At 33.8% G+C, this 18,476-nt stretch overlaps 1 protein-coding gene across 1 annotated transcript in view; it reads right to left on the bottom strand.

The window, feature by feature from the left end:
• The window catches only part of RAP1GDS1 (Rap1 GTPase-GDP dissociation stimulator 1), a gene marked incomplete at both ends in the record, with an annotated part of 127,576 nt that overhangs the window by 64,503 nt on the left and 44,597 nt on the right, over window positions 1–18,476 (bottom strand). Inside the window, one exon of the mRNA XM_080697193.1 lies at window positions 16,350–16,475. Coding sequence (XP_080553319.1) covers window positions 16,350–16,475 — 126 coding nt within the window. The remainder of the gene's footprint in view (window positions 1–16,349; window positions 16,476–18,476) is intronic.

An 18,476-nucleotide genomic window follows, 5' to 3' on the forward strand; every position in this document is an offset into this window, starting at 1 on the left:
CGGTCTTTCTTCAAATCATGTAAGAGGAAAGGCTCTAAATTTACAGAAACAAATGCACTTTTCAATATCCTTCTACAACCAAAAGGAAGAAGCAACGAAACTTGAACATCATGATTGTATCTCAAAAATCAACTTGGAAATATGTGTCTGAGTATCCCAAAGACTGTTTGTCCATATCCTCAAAATTGTGTGTGTGTATGTATGTGTACATAAATGTCTTACAAGTGCTTAGTTTATAATAAGAATTTAAGTTTATTAGCATTATAAGTATTATAAGTTACTATTTCCCTAGCCCAGCCAAGGCCAGGAGTTTAAGTCCAGGCTGGATAATAAAGTGAAACCATGTCTCAAAACAAACAACAAAAAAAGAAATATTATCAAATCTCACAGAAATTCACAAATGCATTCACTGAGATACATTTTGTATAAAAGAAAATTTTCCCAAACTCCTGAAAAATGTGCTTTAAATAACACTTATAAGCACAGCAAGGAATGAGCCAATTACACAATCTTTTAACTTTGTAAAATTATAAGCTTAAAAGCATGAACAAGCCCTTTTCACAGTCTTGTCATACATTCTTGTCACATTACTCAAAATGACCTACCTAAATATTCACTACTTTCTAAAGCTCCCTCTTTCCCAACTTCTGCATTTTTAACAGAAACCATATATCCTACTTCAAAAAGAAAAATAGAAGATATCAGGTTTAATCTTTTTCTCTTTCTACTATCTCCACTACTGAACATGGAATTATATGTACTTCCCAATCTCTTTAAGTAATTCAAGTTTAGTTATAACTAATTAACAATAAAGAAAAGAAAGTGAATTGATTTACAGATTGAGACAGCTGCCAATCCTGAGACTTGGGCTGGTTTTCTATCTCAACAGACTTATTACTTAGATAATCCACTTTCTTTTTTCAAGCTAAGTTAAGAAATTTTGTTTTTCTACTACCCCAATAATGCATTCTTTTTTAAAAACTTTTATGTAGAACATATTGAAAATGGCATACATTCAGATTGTGCTTGGTACCCTCCCCTCCGCTTTTCCTTTCCTCTCCCCCAACAATGAGTGTCCAGATTAACCATGCTACATTCATACTTTTACACATATTCAGATGTAGCTCCTCCATTAATCAACCTCAGTCTTCTTCCTCTCCTGTCCTTCCATTCTAGCTTTGCTGAGCTTTCCCCTCCATTATCTGGAGTCCCTCTGGTATCCCCAATGCTCTCTAGTTTGGGTATATTAGAAAAAAACATATGTCCCTTCTCTTTCTGTGCTTGGTTGCTCTCCTTAACAATGTTCTCCAGGTCTTCCTAACTTCTTGCGAATGACATGATTTTGTTATTTTTTTTTTATAGCTGTGTAGAATTCCATTGTGTGTACTTCCATTTTGATAGTCCCATAGCAACTTTTCACATATAGATTAAGATATGAACAGACCCTCAGCACTAATCTAAATTCATTCCAAACAACTCTGTAATGAACAGGACCAATCAAAAACTCCTCAAATCGAGTTAATTCACCTCATCCCACTGTCTCCTTTGAGAACCCAATCCATCTGACCCTGGATGAAACATTTGTTTGGTTTCTATCTGAACCTGTCTTTTAATTTTGAACTCTATGTAGTGTATTCTGTCTTCACCTGTAGAACTTCAGGGATAAATTTTATTTTTTGGGTGCTAGGGATTGAAGCCAGGGGCATTTTACCTTTGAGCTATACCCCTAGCCCTTATTATTTTTTAAGTAGGGTCTTGCTAAGTTATTAAGGTCCTCAATAAGTTGCTAAGCCTGGCCTCAAATCTGCAGTCCTGTCTTTGCCTCCCAAGTAGGCGTGTGTCACCACACCCTGTTACATATGATTTCTCCACTCATATTTGCATAGTGTTTGTCTACCACTAGGAGGGGAGCAAGAGGATTGAGAAAACTTGCACAGGTATGACTGGCTAAAGGAAAAGCAAAAACACAGAGAGTCCTCCAACAACACCACTCTAAGAACAAGGGAAGAGCAGTCTACTAGCAAAGGAATTTGATGAAGATACTGCACTGAAGTATACCAACAAAATGTGAAGCCAAGTTAACTCTTTTAAACCTCCGAGCTACACCCCCTGCTCTATTTTTTTATTCTTTATTTTAAAAAAGGGTCTCACTAAGTTGCAGAGGGCCTCACTAAGTAACTGAGGCTGTCCGAGAACCGCAATCCTCCAGTCTCTGCCACCCCCACTCCCAAATACTGGGATTACAAGCCTGCACCACCACGCCCAGCTCCAACTCAACTCTTGACTAGACTGGCTTGACCTCTATCCAATATGAACAGCCCAACATAAAAGGAGGTGTGCTCATTTCCACAGGTTAAATACTGTCAATCACAATCTCTACAATTTTACTACATAGTGGTCTCATCGTTTAATAAGAAGCTGAGATGTACTTTAAAGAGAGGGGGGTAATACCAATAAAGTAAGTAAATAAATAATAAATAAATGAACAAGGAAGGTAAAACCCACTGTCAAAGATGAAAGGTTCAAAAGAACCAAATTTATAGGTGAGCTGGATGTTGAAATGATCAGACAGGAACTTTATGATCAATGTATTAAAGAATTTAAGGTCTCACTGAGTTGCAAAGGGCCTCACTAAGTAGCTGGGGCTGTCCATGAACCGCAATCCTCCTGTCTCAGCTTCCCAAATGCTTTAGGGTGAATAACACCCATGAAAAAATGTGAAATTGTGGAGAAAAATGGAAACTATGAGTTAAATGGAAATCCTAGAAATAAAACACACAATATCAAATATAAAGAATTACTTCAATGGGCTGAATAGCAGAATCACCAAAAACAAGGAAATGATCAGTTAACTTATAAGATCAAGAGAAATCATATGACTGGTGCAGTGGCACATACCTGTAATCCCAGCTACCAATGAGGCTGAAGCAGGAGGATCACAAATTTTTGGTGAGCTGAAACAACCCAGCAAGACCCTGTCTCAAAAGGTGGGGTGGGGGAGTTGCTGGGGATGAAGCTAGTGGTAGAGGACTTGCCTAACTTACACAAGGCCCTAGGTTCAATCACTAATACACATATGCACACATACACATATACACGCGGACACACACACACACACACACACACACACACACACACACACACACACTGTGAGAGTGAGGTATGAAAAAAAAATAATGAAAGTGGGGGATGAGCTGGGTGTGGTGGCTCATGCATGTAATTCCAGCATTTGGGAGGCTGAGATAGGATTATGGTTCACGGACAGCTTCAGCTACTTAGTGAGGCCCTTTGCAATTCAGTGAGACCCTGTTTCAAAATAAAGAATAAAACATAGGGCTGGGGTGTAGCTTGTAGCCTGAAGGTAGAATGCCCTGGGTTCTATCCCCTGTATCACAAAAAAAGGGGGGGGGGGAGTGAGGGAACCTAGAACATTCAGCAACTGAGGGAGTATAGCAAATGATCTAATATCTAATGTAAGAGTAAGTGGAAAATCCAGAAGAAATGAGAGAAAACAAGGTATAGGAAATATTTGAAAAGTTCATCACTAACATCTTCCCAAATATAATTAAAGACATCATTTAAGAAACTCAAGCAAAGTCAATAATACAACTAGACACATCCATAATCAACCTCCTGAAAACCAAAACAAGAATTTCTTGAAGGTAAATCAGAGAAAAAAAAAATTTACTACAGAAGACCAAAAAACAAGCAATACAGTAGATTTCTCATTCAGAACTGTGCTAGCTAGAAGATAATGGAGTAACATGTATAGAGTACAACCTAGAATTATATATCCAGTAAAAGTAAATACAGCGAAGTAAATTTTTTCAACTACATAAAAGTTGCGAGAATGCATTGCCAACAAATTTATTATGCAATATTAATAAAAGTTTCTTTACAGAGAGTATACAATATTAGACAAAACTGGGATCTACTCAAAGTATAAAATGCACTGAAAATGATAAAACAATATACAAGATAGTTTTTCTTCAACCTATAAAAATAATTTACTATGTAGAGCAAAAGTAATATCAATGCATTGTAGAGTTTCTAACATACGTAAAACTAAAAACATGAACACAAAGCATGGGAGAGAAATATTAGAAGTATATGGCTGTAAGGTTCTTAAACTATATGTGATGTGGCATAATATTTGATGATAAACTGATAAGCTAAATACTTTTTAACCACAAGGGAACCACTAAAAAGAAGAATAAGCCAATAATGGAAACAAATAGGAAAAATAATCCACAAGACAGAGAAAGGGAAAAGGAATAACAAAACGAAAATTAGACTACCGACAACTAGGAACATAGTAGATTTTCAAGCCTAAAATTACCATTTAAAGTTAGATATAACATTGTATAAAAAAGCAAGATACTATACAATTATACTGTCTATAAGTTATCCACTTTAAATATAAGAACAATAATTTTCTTTTTTTTTTTTTGTAGTACTGGGGTTTCTGGAAACCCGTCTACCTCTGGATTACACTCCCAGACCTATTTTTTTTTTTATAGTTTTTATTTGGAAACAGGGTCTCTTAAGCCAATGCAGCTGGCTTCGACCTACGCAATCCTCCTGGTCTCTGCCTCCCAAGCGCGGGGATTACAAGCGTGCGCCACCACGCCCGGCAAGAACACCCAGTATATTAAAAGTATAGTAAGTTATATTATGCAAACTTAATCAAAGAAAAATTGGTTATGTCTATTTTATTTTGAAATAGGGTCTAACTTGCTAAGGCTGTCTTCAAATTTACAATCCTCCTATTTTAGCTTCTCATATACTGGGATTACAGGTATGCATCACCAAACCTGGTTTATAAATAAGACTTTAAAAGGCTTTGCTTACAATGAGTTTTGATTCCATGAGGAAGACTGGGTAGTAAACCAAATAAAAGCTTGGATACATTTTTTACAGGGTGTTTAGAAGCACCAAAAGAAAACATACCTCATTTGGAGGAGAAAGGAAGCCTATACAAAACTTCACAGTAATACGATGTTCATAATAAACCTAGGTGCATTCACTTAGTATGTATGAATAAGTTTGTTGAGACAAATAAAATTAACGTTTTTTTCTCTAGCTTGCCTGTAATCTACATTAAATATCATTTAATAGGATTAAAGTGCTATTGATATAAATTGCCATAGTTTAATCAAAATAGCTCAAAACCTATGAACAAATTAATAGTCATTCTCCACTTATCAAACATTTTGGGAATGTCTACTTATTTTTTTTTTTTTTTACACTGAATGAGATCCTGAGAATACAAAGATAATTCACAGTTTTATCTGGGTTAGGTGAAGAGAGGAACATAGAGGAAAATATTTAAATTATACACACAATTAAATGTTTATAGTACAATGAAAGCACAAATAAGAAAATGAGTGTTACCTGGAGGGGTCAGAAAAAGACGCAAAGGAATATTTGTCAGAATGTCTTTTAAGCCCTTAAAGAGATTTCTTATGTGTATTGAAAGAAAGAAAAACTGTGCTGCTTTGATTGAATTTTCTCTCTCTTTTTGTGGTACTTGAGATTGAGCCCAGGAGGCATTCTACCTCTGAATTACACCCCCACATACCCTCGGGTTTTTTTTTTTTTTTTTTTTTTTGGAAACAGGGTCTCACTAGGCAGATGAGTCTTTCTACTTGCTGAAGCTGTCCTTGAACCAATAATCTTTCTATCTCAGCCTCCCAAGGAATGGGGTTATAGTCATGTGCCACCACACCTGGCTACTGGATTTTCTCTTATTAACCTTATTGACTAAAATTATCTAAGATAAACTGGGAATTGAGTTCTTAAGCATTCTGCCTCTGAGGTACATCTCCAGCCCTTTATTAAAAATTTTATTTTGAGACAGTTTCACTAAGTTGTTCAGGCTGGTGTCAAACTTAGATCCTCTTGCCTCATCCTCCTGAGTAGTTAGGATTACAGGTGAGCACCACCATGCACAGCATGAGTTTTGATAGTTCTATATACCCTAGCAACCGCTACCACTATCAAGAAACTAAACATTTTTATCGCAACCAACAGATCCCTCAGTTCCCTTTGTACGCTATCTTTCTCTCCACCTTTGGCCCAATGTAACCATTGTTTTCTGTCATATAGCAGTTTATTATATATATATATATATATATATATATATATATATATATATATATATATATATATACACACACATATATATGCATATATAATATATTAGTTATTATTGTATGTCTAGCTTCCTTATTCTGTCTAATAATTTTGAGATAAGTCACTTACTGTCTTAGTCTCTCTTTCTATTGCTATAAGAGAATTCTAGAAAGTGGGGAATGTATAAAGGAAAGGAAATGATTTGGGCTCAAGGTTCTGGAAGTCCAAGAGGAAGGTGCCAACATCTGCTTAGCTTCTGGTGAAAGCCTCACACTGCCTCATGTGTGGCAATAACAGGGAGAACAAGTGGACACATGCGAATAAATCATGTGGCAAAAGGAAAAGAGCCAAGTACAGAAAGAAGAGGAAACAGGGGAATGGGGCACTTTATAATGACCTGCTCTTGGAGAATCACTCTTGTTTTCTCCCATTCTCATTCCCAACCCATCAATGTAAATACTTTTCCAGTTCTGATTCCTTCTACCCTCACTACTATACCCTTAATCCAAGTCACCATTATGTCTTGCTTGGACTACAAGTATTTCCACTGGTCTTCCGTGCTTCCATTCCTAACTCTCAATTTCCATTCAGTTTTATCTCATTTTCTATGCACCTGTAAGAGTGGTTTTTTAAAAATTTTTATTGGTGCATTATAGTCATGCATCTTAATGGGATAAAAGACTCGTGCAGGCATACATACACACATCGCCCAAATAGCTCTTATCCAATCCCCACCCCATTCCCTCCCCATCCCTCCTGCCCATGCTTGGCTTAGTAATTAACTTTGATATGTTTCTTTAAGTACATCATGTGCTTTAGAGTTTCCCTCTCCCTCGTCCCATCCCCTCAGTAAAGTTGCCTTATATGGTCCTCTATAGGATTTTCTTCTTCATCTAGAGTTCCTCCTGTTACCCATTTCTCCTTCACATCACCATACTCCCCTGCCTTCAATAACTTATTACTTTAGGATGATTCACCAAGCTTCCTATAACCTAAATCTTCTTTACTTCTAGAATCTTAGAGTGTAATACTCTGCCTGTTGGTTGTATCCCAGACACCCTTGTCTTTTTGCTGTTCTTTGAACACAGAATTTTTCTGCCTCTCAGTTTTGCAATTACTTACTTCTATAAACATATCTTCTACTTCTCTGTAGCTAGCTAGTTCATTCCCACTTTTCTGACATCAGCTCAAATAACATCCTAAGAGAGAACTTTTGTCACCCTTAGATATCCTCCATTATAATCACCTTATTAAATCCCTTGATATCAATCACAATCTGTAAATATCTTCTTTTTTAAATATCTTCTTTTATTACCTATTTTTCCTATGTAAGTCCTATAAGAATACAGACTTCTTGCTTTAATTTTCTTCTATGATCTTAATCACCTGACACAGTGCCCTCAAAACAATGGATTCAATCAATATTTGAGGATTATCACTTTGGTGTATGCATCAAAGAACACAAAGGAATAAAGAGTTTGCTGGCATTTATTCATCATCACTATTGAATAAAACAGTCAAATCATATGACCCATGGTACAGGTACCAAGACTTTCTATAGGTAACAACACAGATATGACTTCAATGACAAAAGGTAAGTTTCTAATCTTAATCTCATTTAATGAAGATAAGATAAACCTTTGTTAGCTTACAGTTCTCCTATGGTGAGATGACTCTTCTGATCTTGAGAAACAATCAGCATCATGCTACAGCAGATTTAAAATAAACATTTTGCAAATGCCAAAGGATTATTCTCCAATATAAAATCTAGCCTTCAAAGCTCTACAGTATTAATAATGTATTTTCTCAATTTGTAAATTTTATGAGTACAACCATTGCTTATGTAATCAATATCCTCAAAGGGGGAGAAAAGAACAATCAGTTTTGGTGTTAAAGAGGGGGGTCTTAATCCTCACATAGGTTGCTTACCAATGAACTAAATCATTAAGAGCAGTTTCATATTTTGTAAATCAGATATATTAGCTATGCTGATCTGCATGATAATGAAGGATATTTTTATTTCTCTTAAATATATTATTTAATTTTGCCAAGTAAAAAAAAATATTATTTTCCTGGAGTAGGATAATGGTAAACATACATACAGTAAAAGTAATGTCCAAAGATACTTATGAATTATATTAGAGAAGAAAATTAATTCTTTAAAATTGCCAAATAGTAAATTTTTATTGTGTACTTAAAAGACACATTCAAACCGGGCGTGGTGGTGCACGCATGTAATCCCCATGCTTGGGAGGCTGAGACAGGAGGATCGCGCAGGTTCGAAGTCAGCCTCAGCTACTTAGTGAGGCTTTCAGCAACTTAGTGAGACCCTGTTTCCAAATAAAATATAAAAAAAGGTCTGGGAGTATAGCCCAGGGTAGAAAGCCTCTGGATTCCCTACTACCACCAAAAAAAAAAAAAAAAAAAAAAGACACATTCAAGTATATTTTGTGCTTTCAAATAAAAAACCTGAATCCATCAACATCTTTTCTAAAATTCAAAAGGCAATTCTTCCATATTCCAGGTGCAGGTGAAATGCATGAAAAACTAGATTTAAATGCAGAAGCTATAAATATTACATCAGTAAAATTATAAAAATGAGTCATGAGAAAAGTTACTGTGATGATTAAATACTCATGTATCAAATAAAACACACAAAACTTGAATTTTATGACAATTTTATACTGAGGTTTAAATGTTATCTTTATCCAGAAAAGTTTCAAGGTATTTATATATTTACTTATACAATACTAGATCAAGAAAAGAAGAAAAGAATCAAACTCTTTCGTTTCCCAAAGCAGTGGTACTGCAGATGTAGTTTGAAATTAGGTCATGGCACAGCACTTGATGGATATACCAAAACTGTGCTTTCTGAAATTAATATTAATTTCTATACTCACATCCATTAAAATCATTTGATAATTCTACTTTTTAAAAAATCCTTTAGTAACAGAGGACCCATAAATGGCACTATATTTGCAAAAGAAATCACTGGTGTTTTTCTGCTTCCTAAGTTCTTATATGTCTATATTATCTTATTAGCAAAAGACTGAATAGCTGCAGTTTATAAACAAATTATAATTTATTAAAGTCAATTGTTCCCATAAAATTACCTAAAATGAGGTCTAAGTAGCATTTAGCCAATAATGTAAATGATTTATTGTGCCAGTTTATTAACAAAACTATTTAAGATAAAAATTAAGTTTTACCCTAAATATTTTAGATATATCTTTAGACCAAACTATTTCAATACTTAAAAGAAATTATATTAAACGAACAGATGTATGTGTGTCTGTGCACATGTATGTATATATAAGTTATGATTTAGAATTTAACCTGAATGAATGGCAGCACTATTTCTCAAAAGGTATATGCCAACTACTCCTCTGATACAAGACTAAAATCTAGAATATACAGAGAACTCAACAAACTCAAAACTAAGAAACAAATAGCCCAATAAAAAATGGGCAAGTGAACTAAATAGACACTTCACGAAAGAAGAAATTCAAATGGCCAATAAATGCATGAAAAAATGCTCAACATCATTGGCAACCAGAGAGATGCAAATCAAAACTACCCTGAGATTTCACCTAACTCCAACTAGAATGGCAATCATTCAAAACACAAACAATAACAGATGCTGGCGAGGATGTGGTGAAGTGGGAACTCTAAGACATTGTTGGTGGGATTGCAAATTAATGCAACCACTTTGGAAAACAGTATGGAGAATCCTCAGAAGAACGGGAACAAACTTACCACATGATCCAACAATACCACTTCTAGGTTATCTACTCAAGAGAATCAAAACCAAACTACCAACCTAATGCATGTGCATCTATGTTCATAGCTGCACAATTCACCTTTGCCAAACTATGGAACCCGCCAAGATGTCTATCAACAGATAAATGGATTACAAAACTATGGGATATGTACACAATGGAATTTTACTCATCCATAAGGAAAAACACAGTTGCATCATTTACAGGGAAATGGATGGATCTGGAGGACATTAGGCTAAGTGAGATTAGTCACAAAAAAATAAGCCAGGGAAAAAATGGGTCACAGGAAGAACTTTAGACAAAGAACGAGTTATTATAGATGAGCAAATAAGGCGACTTAACTGAGGGGACTGGAAGGGGGAAGAGGGAAATTCTCTAATGCACATGATGTACTTTAACAAACATATCAATGTCAGTCACTAAGCCAAACATGAGAAGAGGGAGGGGGAGAGAATGGGGCAAGAATTGGGTAAGAGCTAATTAGATGATGTGTGCATGTATGTCTTCATCATTTTTTACTCCATGTATGTATGTAAGATGTATGACTACAATCAAACAATAAAAAAATTGAAAAGTATAAACATTTATTCCACTTGGTGGAAAACATGTGGCTTATTCAACTTTAAATACTATTTATTTTTCATATTCTTTCTTAAGCCAAGGGAAATGCTCCAAGTTAATAGAAGGCACAACTCTGATGAAAAGTAGAGAAAGTACTCAGTACATCAGTTTGGTTCTTAAAACAATTAGGAAACTCAGTCATTATTTTAAAGAACAAGACTAGAAATTTTATACTATTTTAAAGCCTAAACTTTTACTTCAACTTTAACATGAAATTGATAGTGGGTGATAAATGTAAATAAAAAACAAAAATTTAAGCCACACTTTAAAAATTTTCTTTCCCCCCCCAGAGCTTTATAAGAAGATTTCCCTACTTTGCCTAAGACAAGAAAGGAAAATTCCAAAAGCCTATCAGGAGGTAAGCTGCTATCTAAAACATAAAAATAATGACTGTGGTAAACATACATGGTTTTGAATTCAAGAAAAATCATTTATTTTTCTATGTGCAATGGTATCTCACACGTTGCTTCCCCTTTCATATCTATAAAACTGGTAACAATTAAGCATTACTTCATGTATTCGGCAAGGCATTATCTTTTTGTAACATAGCACTACTTGGAAACATCATAGTTCCTTAGTGTAAGCTATTAGAAGGATCACTTAAGTATTTGGCACTGCTTAATCACAGTGCAAAGCAATACTAACCAAACTGGTAATAAGCAACCCAACCTAAGTGACAACTCTCATTTCAAATTTTAATTTCATTGTTAGTCAATATATACCATACCACAACAGACCTCTGATGTCTACATCTCTTCTAATTCTACTCCAAAGTAAATGATGCTACAAAACTAAAAACATTGGTCTCAGTTACTTTCAGTGGCTCTTTTATTGTCCACACATCAGAATACAAAATAACTCCTTAGCCTACACACATTTTAAGTGTACAACACACTTGGTAAACAGATGTAAAGTCAAGATCTTTTACTACCATAGGCCCACATCATCATTTGGTTATTTTAAAAAAAGCTTATGTTTATGACGGTTTATAACATGCCTCACATCCCTAATTTGAATACACACACACACACACACACACACACACACACACACTATCACTTTGCTACTAACTTATTCTACTTTACAGGGAAATAAGCCCTGCCAGAAACACTTTGTTCACTGCTCTCTTTTCCAGTCTAATGTTAAAAATACTTTCACTTATCTTCTGTTATCTTTCTTATTAGTCAGAAATGCCTTTTCTTGTTTAGTGCCAACTCATTTACCTAGGTTAATGATTGTATGTGAGGTATGTTTGTGTATCTAACTTTTCTCCATCAATTACTCCTTCACTAGGAAATTAAATCTTGGTTCACTGGATCTTAGCCCAATAACGTGAATTCCCTCTCCCTAAATCTTGTTTTGGGCTAACTGTATAGTAACTAACGCTAATCTTATTTTGGTAATGAAGCATATTTGTTTAATTTTACAATGTACCTATCTGATTGACTGATTGAGTGTGTGTGTGTGTGTGTGTGTGTGTGTGTGTGTGTGTGTGTGTTGCTAGGGATTGAATCCAGGGGCATTCTAACTCTGAGCTATACCCCTAGCCCTATTTTTTATTCTTTACTTTAAAACAGTGTCTCCCTGAGTTGAGAAGGGCCTCACCAACTAGCTGAGGCTGTCTATGAACCATGATCCTTCTATCTCAGCCTCCTAAACGCTGGGATTACAAGCATGCACCACCACATCAAGCTGATTCTTAAAAAGAACAAATACTTAATTTCATGTGACAATTTTTCTTCTAGCTTCTACTAATATCTTTTAGCTAATGCATGAAACATCAATTATTTTCTGACCTTAGGCTGTAATATTTTATATAGATATGTTATAGTCATATATAAATATAGAAAACTCAAGTCTCTACCAATTTATCTATTGGAACTATAAATACAGGATGGCAATTTAACATGAGGCTTTCAAAACTATAAGGCTATTTAAATATGTCAGCTATTTAAAATATGCATAGTTGTATAAACAAATCAATGAAAGGGAATGCCACAAAGATTGCTATAAGAAGAAAACAATACCCATTTTTTACACCACCTGTGAGAGGGATGGATAATTAAATAAGTCAAGCATAAGCAGTTCTAAAATATACTATTTTTTATTTAAAAAAATATATATATATACACACACATATGTATATATCAAAGATATGAATATCTTTGATGATTTCCTTGCAAACAGAATATATTTTTCTTTTTTGATTGAAAAAATGTGAAACTTCTCATAAAAAGAACTATTTTTAGCTAAGTTAAAGGGCAAATGTTTTAAAATGTTGCTTTTACTAAAAGTCTGTTTAGATACTCGGAAAAAGAAATCCATAAATTAAATGCCTTAGAGGCTATTTGGAAGAAAAGAAAATAGACCAGACATTTTAAATGAAAAAATGTTCCCAGTCAGTGACTCTTTCATCTCTATATTCAAGAGGGAGACTAGGATTCAAAAAGTTCATCCCCAACAAAGCCCTACTTTGTCCCTGTTAGTAGCTATATCAGTCTGTTATTTGATGTTAGGATTATGTAAGACCGTTTTCTTCCATTAGGAAGAGCTCCTAAAATGGGAACTGTCAAGGCTGTTAAAACCAAAATCTGACCTACTTCTTTTCTAAAGATTTCCATGAATTTATGGCAACTACTTCATTCTACAGAGAGAGCTTTCCTCTTTTCAAATAAATTATGTTAACTTAAATATGCTAGAATATGCTTTACTTTGTAGGTGTCAAAAACCTATAAATCACTCGACTGTCTCAAAAATTTTCACCATTATTGAACTGCTTATAGTACTTTTTTTCTGTATACATTGATTTTCTATGGCAAACCCACTATCATCCTGAATAAAACCACACTAAAAAACTACCCATGTGGTGTATATTAAAAAAAGGTATGCCAACTGATTAATCTGGAAGTTTGATAAAACAAAGCTGTCATATTATATTGTGCTCACCCTTCAAAAATTAAGCATTACCTTCCTGATAGGGAAGAATGTTGATGAATTAATTAAAAGCCATTAGACACATTTTAAAAAGAGAAACCTAACTTCTGGGTTTCTTAAAACTCCCAACTGTTACAAAATAGAGAGGAAATGTATTTGAGGTAAAATCACAAGGTAGTCACATAAGTATAACATTTACAGATGTTTATATCATTCTTGAAATTCAAATACAGACTGTAGTTCTACAGTAAGTCTTGAGAAATCACTAGTTTCACTGAAATTTAATTTCAAATAAAAGGATAAGAAAGCATGCATTCTTATGAAAATTATATACATATGACAATATGGCACAAAGAACACATTCTCATCACATGCTTTATGATGCTACATCAGTTCTTACATTCATTTATTCTTTTTTTTTTTTTTTTTTGGTGGTACTGGGGATGGAACCCAGGGGCCTTCTTATTCTGGGCTACACCCCCAGACCTAGTTTATATTTTATTTGGAAACATGGTCTCACTAAGTTGCTAAGAGCCTCACTATGTTGCTGAGACTGGCTTCAAACCTGTGACTCTCCTGTCTCAGCCTCCCAAGCATTGGGATTACAAGTGTGCGCCACCACACCTGGTACATTTATTCATTTTTAAGACTACTAACTTCATTTTCCTTCATCAAGGCTTAAAAGCATAAGAATGGCTTGCACTTACTCTACTTCTTTCTCCATTTACCATAACTCCCATCAAACTAAATGATGCAGTTATAAATGAAACAAAAAATTACCTTCATAGCTTAAAGCATATCCACCATAGAACATTATATTGTGTTACATAAAGAAAAGGGATATAATAATAGACTTAAGTTTTGCCAAAATGATAACCTTACCAACTGAACACTACACTAACTTCAAAGCTCTTTAGAGTACATAGGAAATAAATGTTTCTGTGCCTATATGAACAACAGTATCAGATAAAACCTTGCTATGTGATTCTTCAATTTTGTCACTATCAAGCAAAACTCCATAACAAAAGTCCTTATACTGCCATTATTTTCTATGTTCAAATAATTCACAATTAAAGATTAACTAAGAAGAATAAGGCTTTAAAAGACTACTTTTGACACCCTTAAATTCTAGTATTAAACACAAAAGGTAAGAATAAAACAATATTCCCCAAGTACATAACCATCAATTTTTTACTATTGCTGTGTAGAGGATTTTTAATATATATCTCTAAAATTAATCATAAAATATACATCAAATGGTTGATTCTTGAGAGTTGAGATTACAAGTTTAATTTTAATAAAAATATTAAAAAATATAAAATTATTAATATAAGGCACTATTGTGTGTGTGTGTGTGTGTGTGTGTGTGTGTGTGTGTGTGTGTGTGTGTGTTACTGGGGATGAAACCCAGGGATATTCGACCTCTGAGCTACATTTCCAGCCTTTTTTATTCTTTATTTTGAAACGGTCTCACTGAGTTGCAAAGGGTCTCACTAAGTAACTGACGCTATCCATGAACCAAGACACATTTCAGCCTCCCAAATGCTGGGATTACAAGCATGCACCACCATGCCCTGCTATGGCACTATTATTTTTTGAATAAAGTTAACACCCTAAAGTAAAATGAACTGGAGAAAAGGAGCAGATAGGTAAATTTATGAGCAGCACAGGGATTGGAAACTAAAATTAACATAAAACTATCCATGTCCTCAGATGACATGTTACTGGTAATTTAAACTTACAGCTATCATAACAAGTATTATAGAAAAAGAAAGAACAAAGGTTAGACTTTCCATTGCTATTATAGAATGTGCGTGTGTGTGCGTGTGTGTGTGTGTGTGTGTGTGTGTGTGTGTGTATAAAATATATATGACCTAGATAATTAAAGCTTTAATCTTTTTCTTACCTCTTTATAAGATTTATCCTCTTCTTACTTTCTATCTGGCTCATAGGAGGGAATTATTTTTTAAAGCAGTATTATAAAACAACCATATATTTTGTGGTTATAACAAAACATAACTCACCAGAATTATGAGTTCAACAAGAAAAATAAGCACTGAAATTTATTTTAGTTACATGGTATAGGCCTATATAAATGTAAAAGAGAACCTATTATCTATAATTATACCAGTTAAAATATTAAAATAAAAAATAATTTTAAAGTTATCCTTGTTATATAAATAAAACTTCATTTCCAGGAGGCCTTAAGGTGAGTAATAAATGTGTAGTTTGGGCAGAAGCCTAATTAAATTGAATACACTCAAGAGTTCTATGCATTTTTTTATGTAGAAAGGAGAATTAGAAATTGTAATATTTTTACAATATAACCAAACTCTTGAATTTTCTTCACCTAGAATAATGTGTTATATATAAGGTGATGAGGATGACAATGACATAATGACAAATAGGGATGGAGGAATGCAAATGCAGAGGGCCAACCTAGCTTTTGAGAAGAAAACAGTTTTTGTGAATAGTTTTATTGAATGAAAAATATTAAAAATTCTATTCAGACAGACTTAGAAACTTTAAAAACTATCTAAGCCTTTTCATCCAGAGATAGTACTTTAATAAAAATGTAAGATTTACATATGTAATTTTGCTAAATTTTTAAAAGACCCAAGCTTTAGAAATTACTTACTTTCCTTAGAAAATATCTCTTGTGATAACAGAAGAAGAAAATTCATTCCCTATAAACTTCTCATTTAAGAATATGATGCCACAAATTTTCATCAGTTCCGCTAAGTGAGCAGAGCTAAATCATACTGGCCCATTCTAATGTTTTGGTCAGCCTAGAAAAGTCAGTTCTAAAAGCAAAGTGAAATTAACCTGAAAATCATAATTCTCAAAAATGTATGTGTATTACTGTATCTAAACACTTACGGCTATCGTAACATATGTTTCCTAGAGCTCTGCCCGTTTGAAGCAGCACTTCCTGGTCTTTGCTATTTAGCAGCTGCACCAGTGGTGAAATCAATCCAGCATCCACACATGGAATTCGCATAAATTCTGAAAATAACAAGACATATATTTAATAAAAAATTGAAGATGCACAATTTACATAAATCACTTTCTTTAATACCTACTACAAATTTACTTAAGGTTACTTACTATTTGAAAAGTAGACTTCTGTTCAAAAGTACCCTTTCACAACCTTACTAAATACTTTATGAATTAAGTACACAAAAGTGAATAGATCGTATCTTTCTTTGTTGATGCAACCTAAGAGCAGTAATCCCTCTAACTTCACTTTCAAATACTTAAAACCTAACAGAAAGGACCATCATGTGAACTGCTACCTCTAAAATATGCCCCCTATATATCTCTAAGTCACAGGGTATTCCTCTCTACCCAAATAATATATTTAACTTCTATCATATTTCTTATTACTGCTGCTAAAAAATTCCATAATTTAAACCTCCAAATTTTAACTTCCTACTTCTAAAGGTAACCTTTATCGCTAAGGTTGTAGTTCAGTGGTATGAGGTATCCTACTTCCTGCTGGGAAAATAAGTAATGTTATACAGGTCTATAAATTCAATAACCTTTGATAGGAGGTGACACATCAACCTACTTGTCTACCTCTTACATTAACGGTTACTTTAGAAATCCTTATAGATTTCAAATATTAAACATGTCACTAACTCAAATGAATCAAATTAAAGGCAGATGTTTACCATCCTGTTCATCAAGCTATACCTAGTTTCCAAGTTGAGATCATTTCACTGACAACTGTTAAATAAGAAATTTAGGAGGAGTATGATTTGCACACATTCCATAAATAAAACTTAGTTATATTTTATTTTGTTTTGTTGCTATTCAAACAATGGAAATATTAACGAGTTACTACTTCTCTTTGGTCTTAGGTTCTAATTGTGTATTGATACAAATTGCTCAAACTAAGATTCTACTACCTGTAGTTTCAGGTATTGTGAAATGATTGAAGGTAAATAATCAGAGAAAAATAGTGGTGTCCGATAAAACTATTTTGAATCATTGCTTACTTGAAAACATGTAACGACAGAACAAAGCTAATCTAGTTCTCAGCTGTCAATAAATGTAAAAGCACTATTTTCAGTTTCTGGAGAAAGTAAATTCCTGTAAAAAACACTTTTAACTTAAGAGTGGCAGGCTTCCTTAGTTAATTTTAAAAACTAAGCTTGATAGATGTACTTGTGAAAACTGTGATATACATAAAAACCAGGAATATACCAAGAAAATGTTTAAAATATTACATATTCTGTTGGAGAGGCTTCAGGGTGGCTTTGATAGTCATCCTTAGCTTGCCTGTGTTCATACGACATGAGCTTGCTCACAGCTGGCTAAATTCTGACTGGGCTGGTCAGCAGCCTAACAAGATAGTTTACTTTGAAAGATCTTCTCAACAGAGTGAGGTGATAAACTAAAGAAAAAGTCAGATTCTTTCTCTTGAAAATTTGAACTCCAGACAACTGAAAACTTCCCGGGGTACTGGAGAGATTATAAGTGAGGCTCAAGCAAAGATATATACAGAATGACAGGGAGTGGAAATGGAAGCCTTTAGGCCATAGAAAACAAATAATACATTGAGTATTTGTATATATGTATGTATGTCTATAAAACATAAAATTCATTTTTATTTGTTATAATGTATGGATGTCAATGCAGAGATTCTGAGGAATACACACTGTTCTATCTCAATGTCAATAGAAACTGACAGCATAAAGCTGATACCCACCTAAACCTATTTTTTCTTTTATTTTAGTAAAATATTCACTAAATGCTTGTTGACTGATTATTTTTATCCCAATTGAAATATAAATTATTAATTCCTTACTTTTTTGTTTTTACGTTCTCAAACCTATTAAATTACATATTTACTCAGTATTATAATAAAGTACAGGTTGTGATGAGAAGCATAAAATTATTTTCCTTTTATATACACTAAAATTTATAAGTTTTACATATCTACTTGTCAAATATTTAAAATCCAGATTTATGTGTATTCTTCTCACTTTTGGTTCCCTGAAG

Source organism: Muscardinus avellanarius (genome assembly GCF_963383645.1).
Source record: "Muscardinus avellanarius genome assembly, chromosome: 6".
Lineage (NCBI taxonomy): Eukaryota > Metazoa > Chordata > Mammalia > Rodentia > Gliridae > Muscardinus > Muscardinus avellanarius.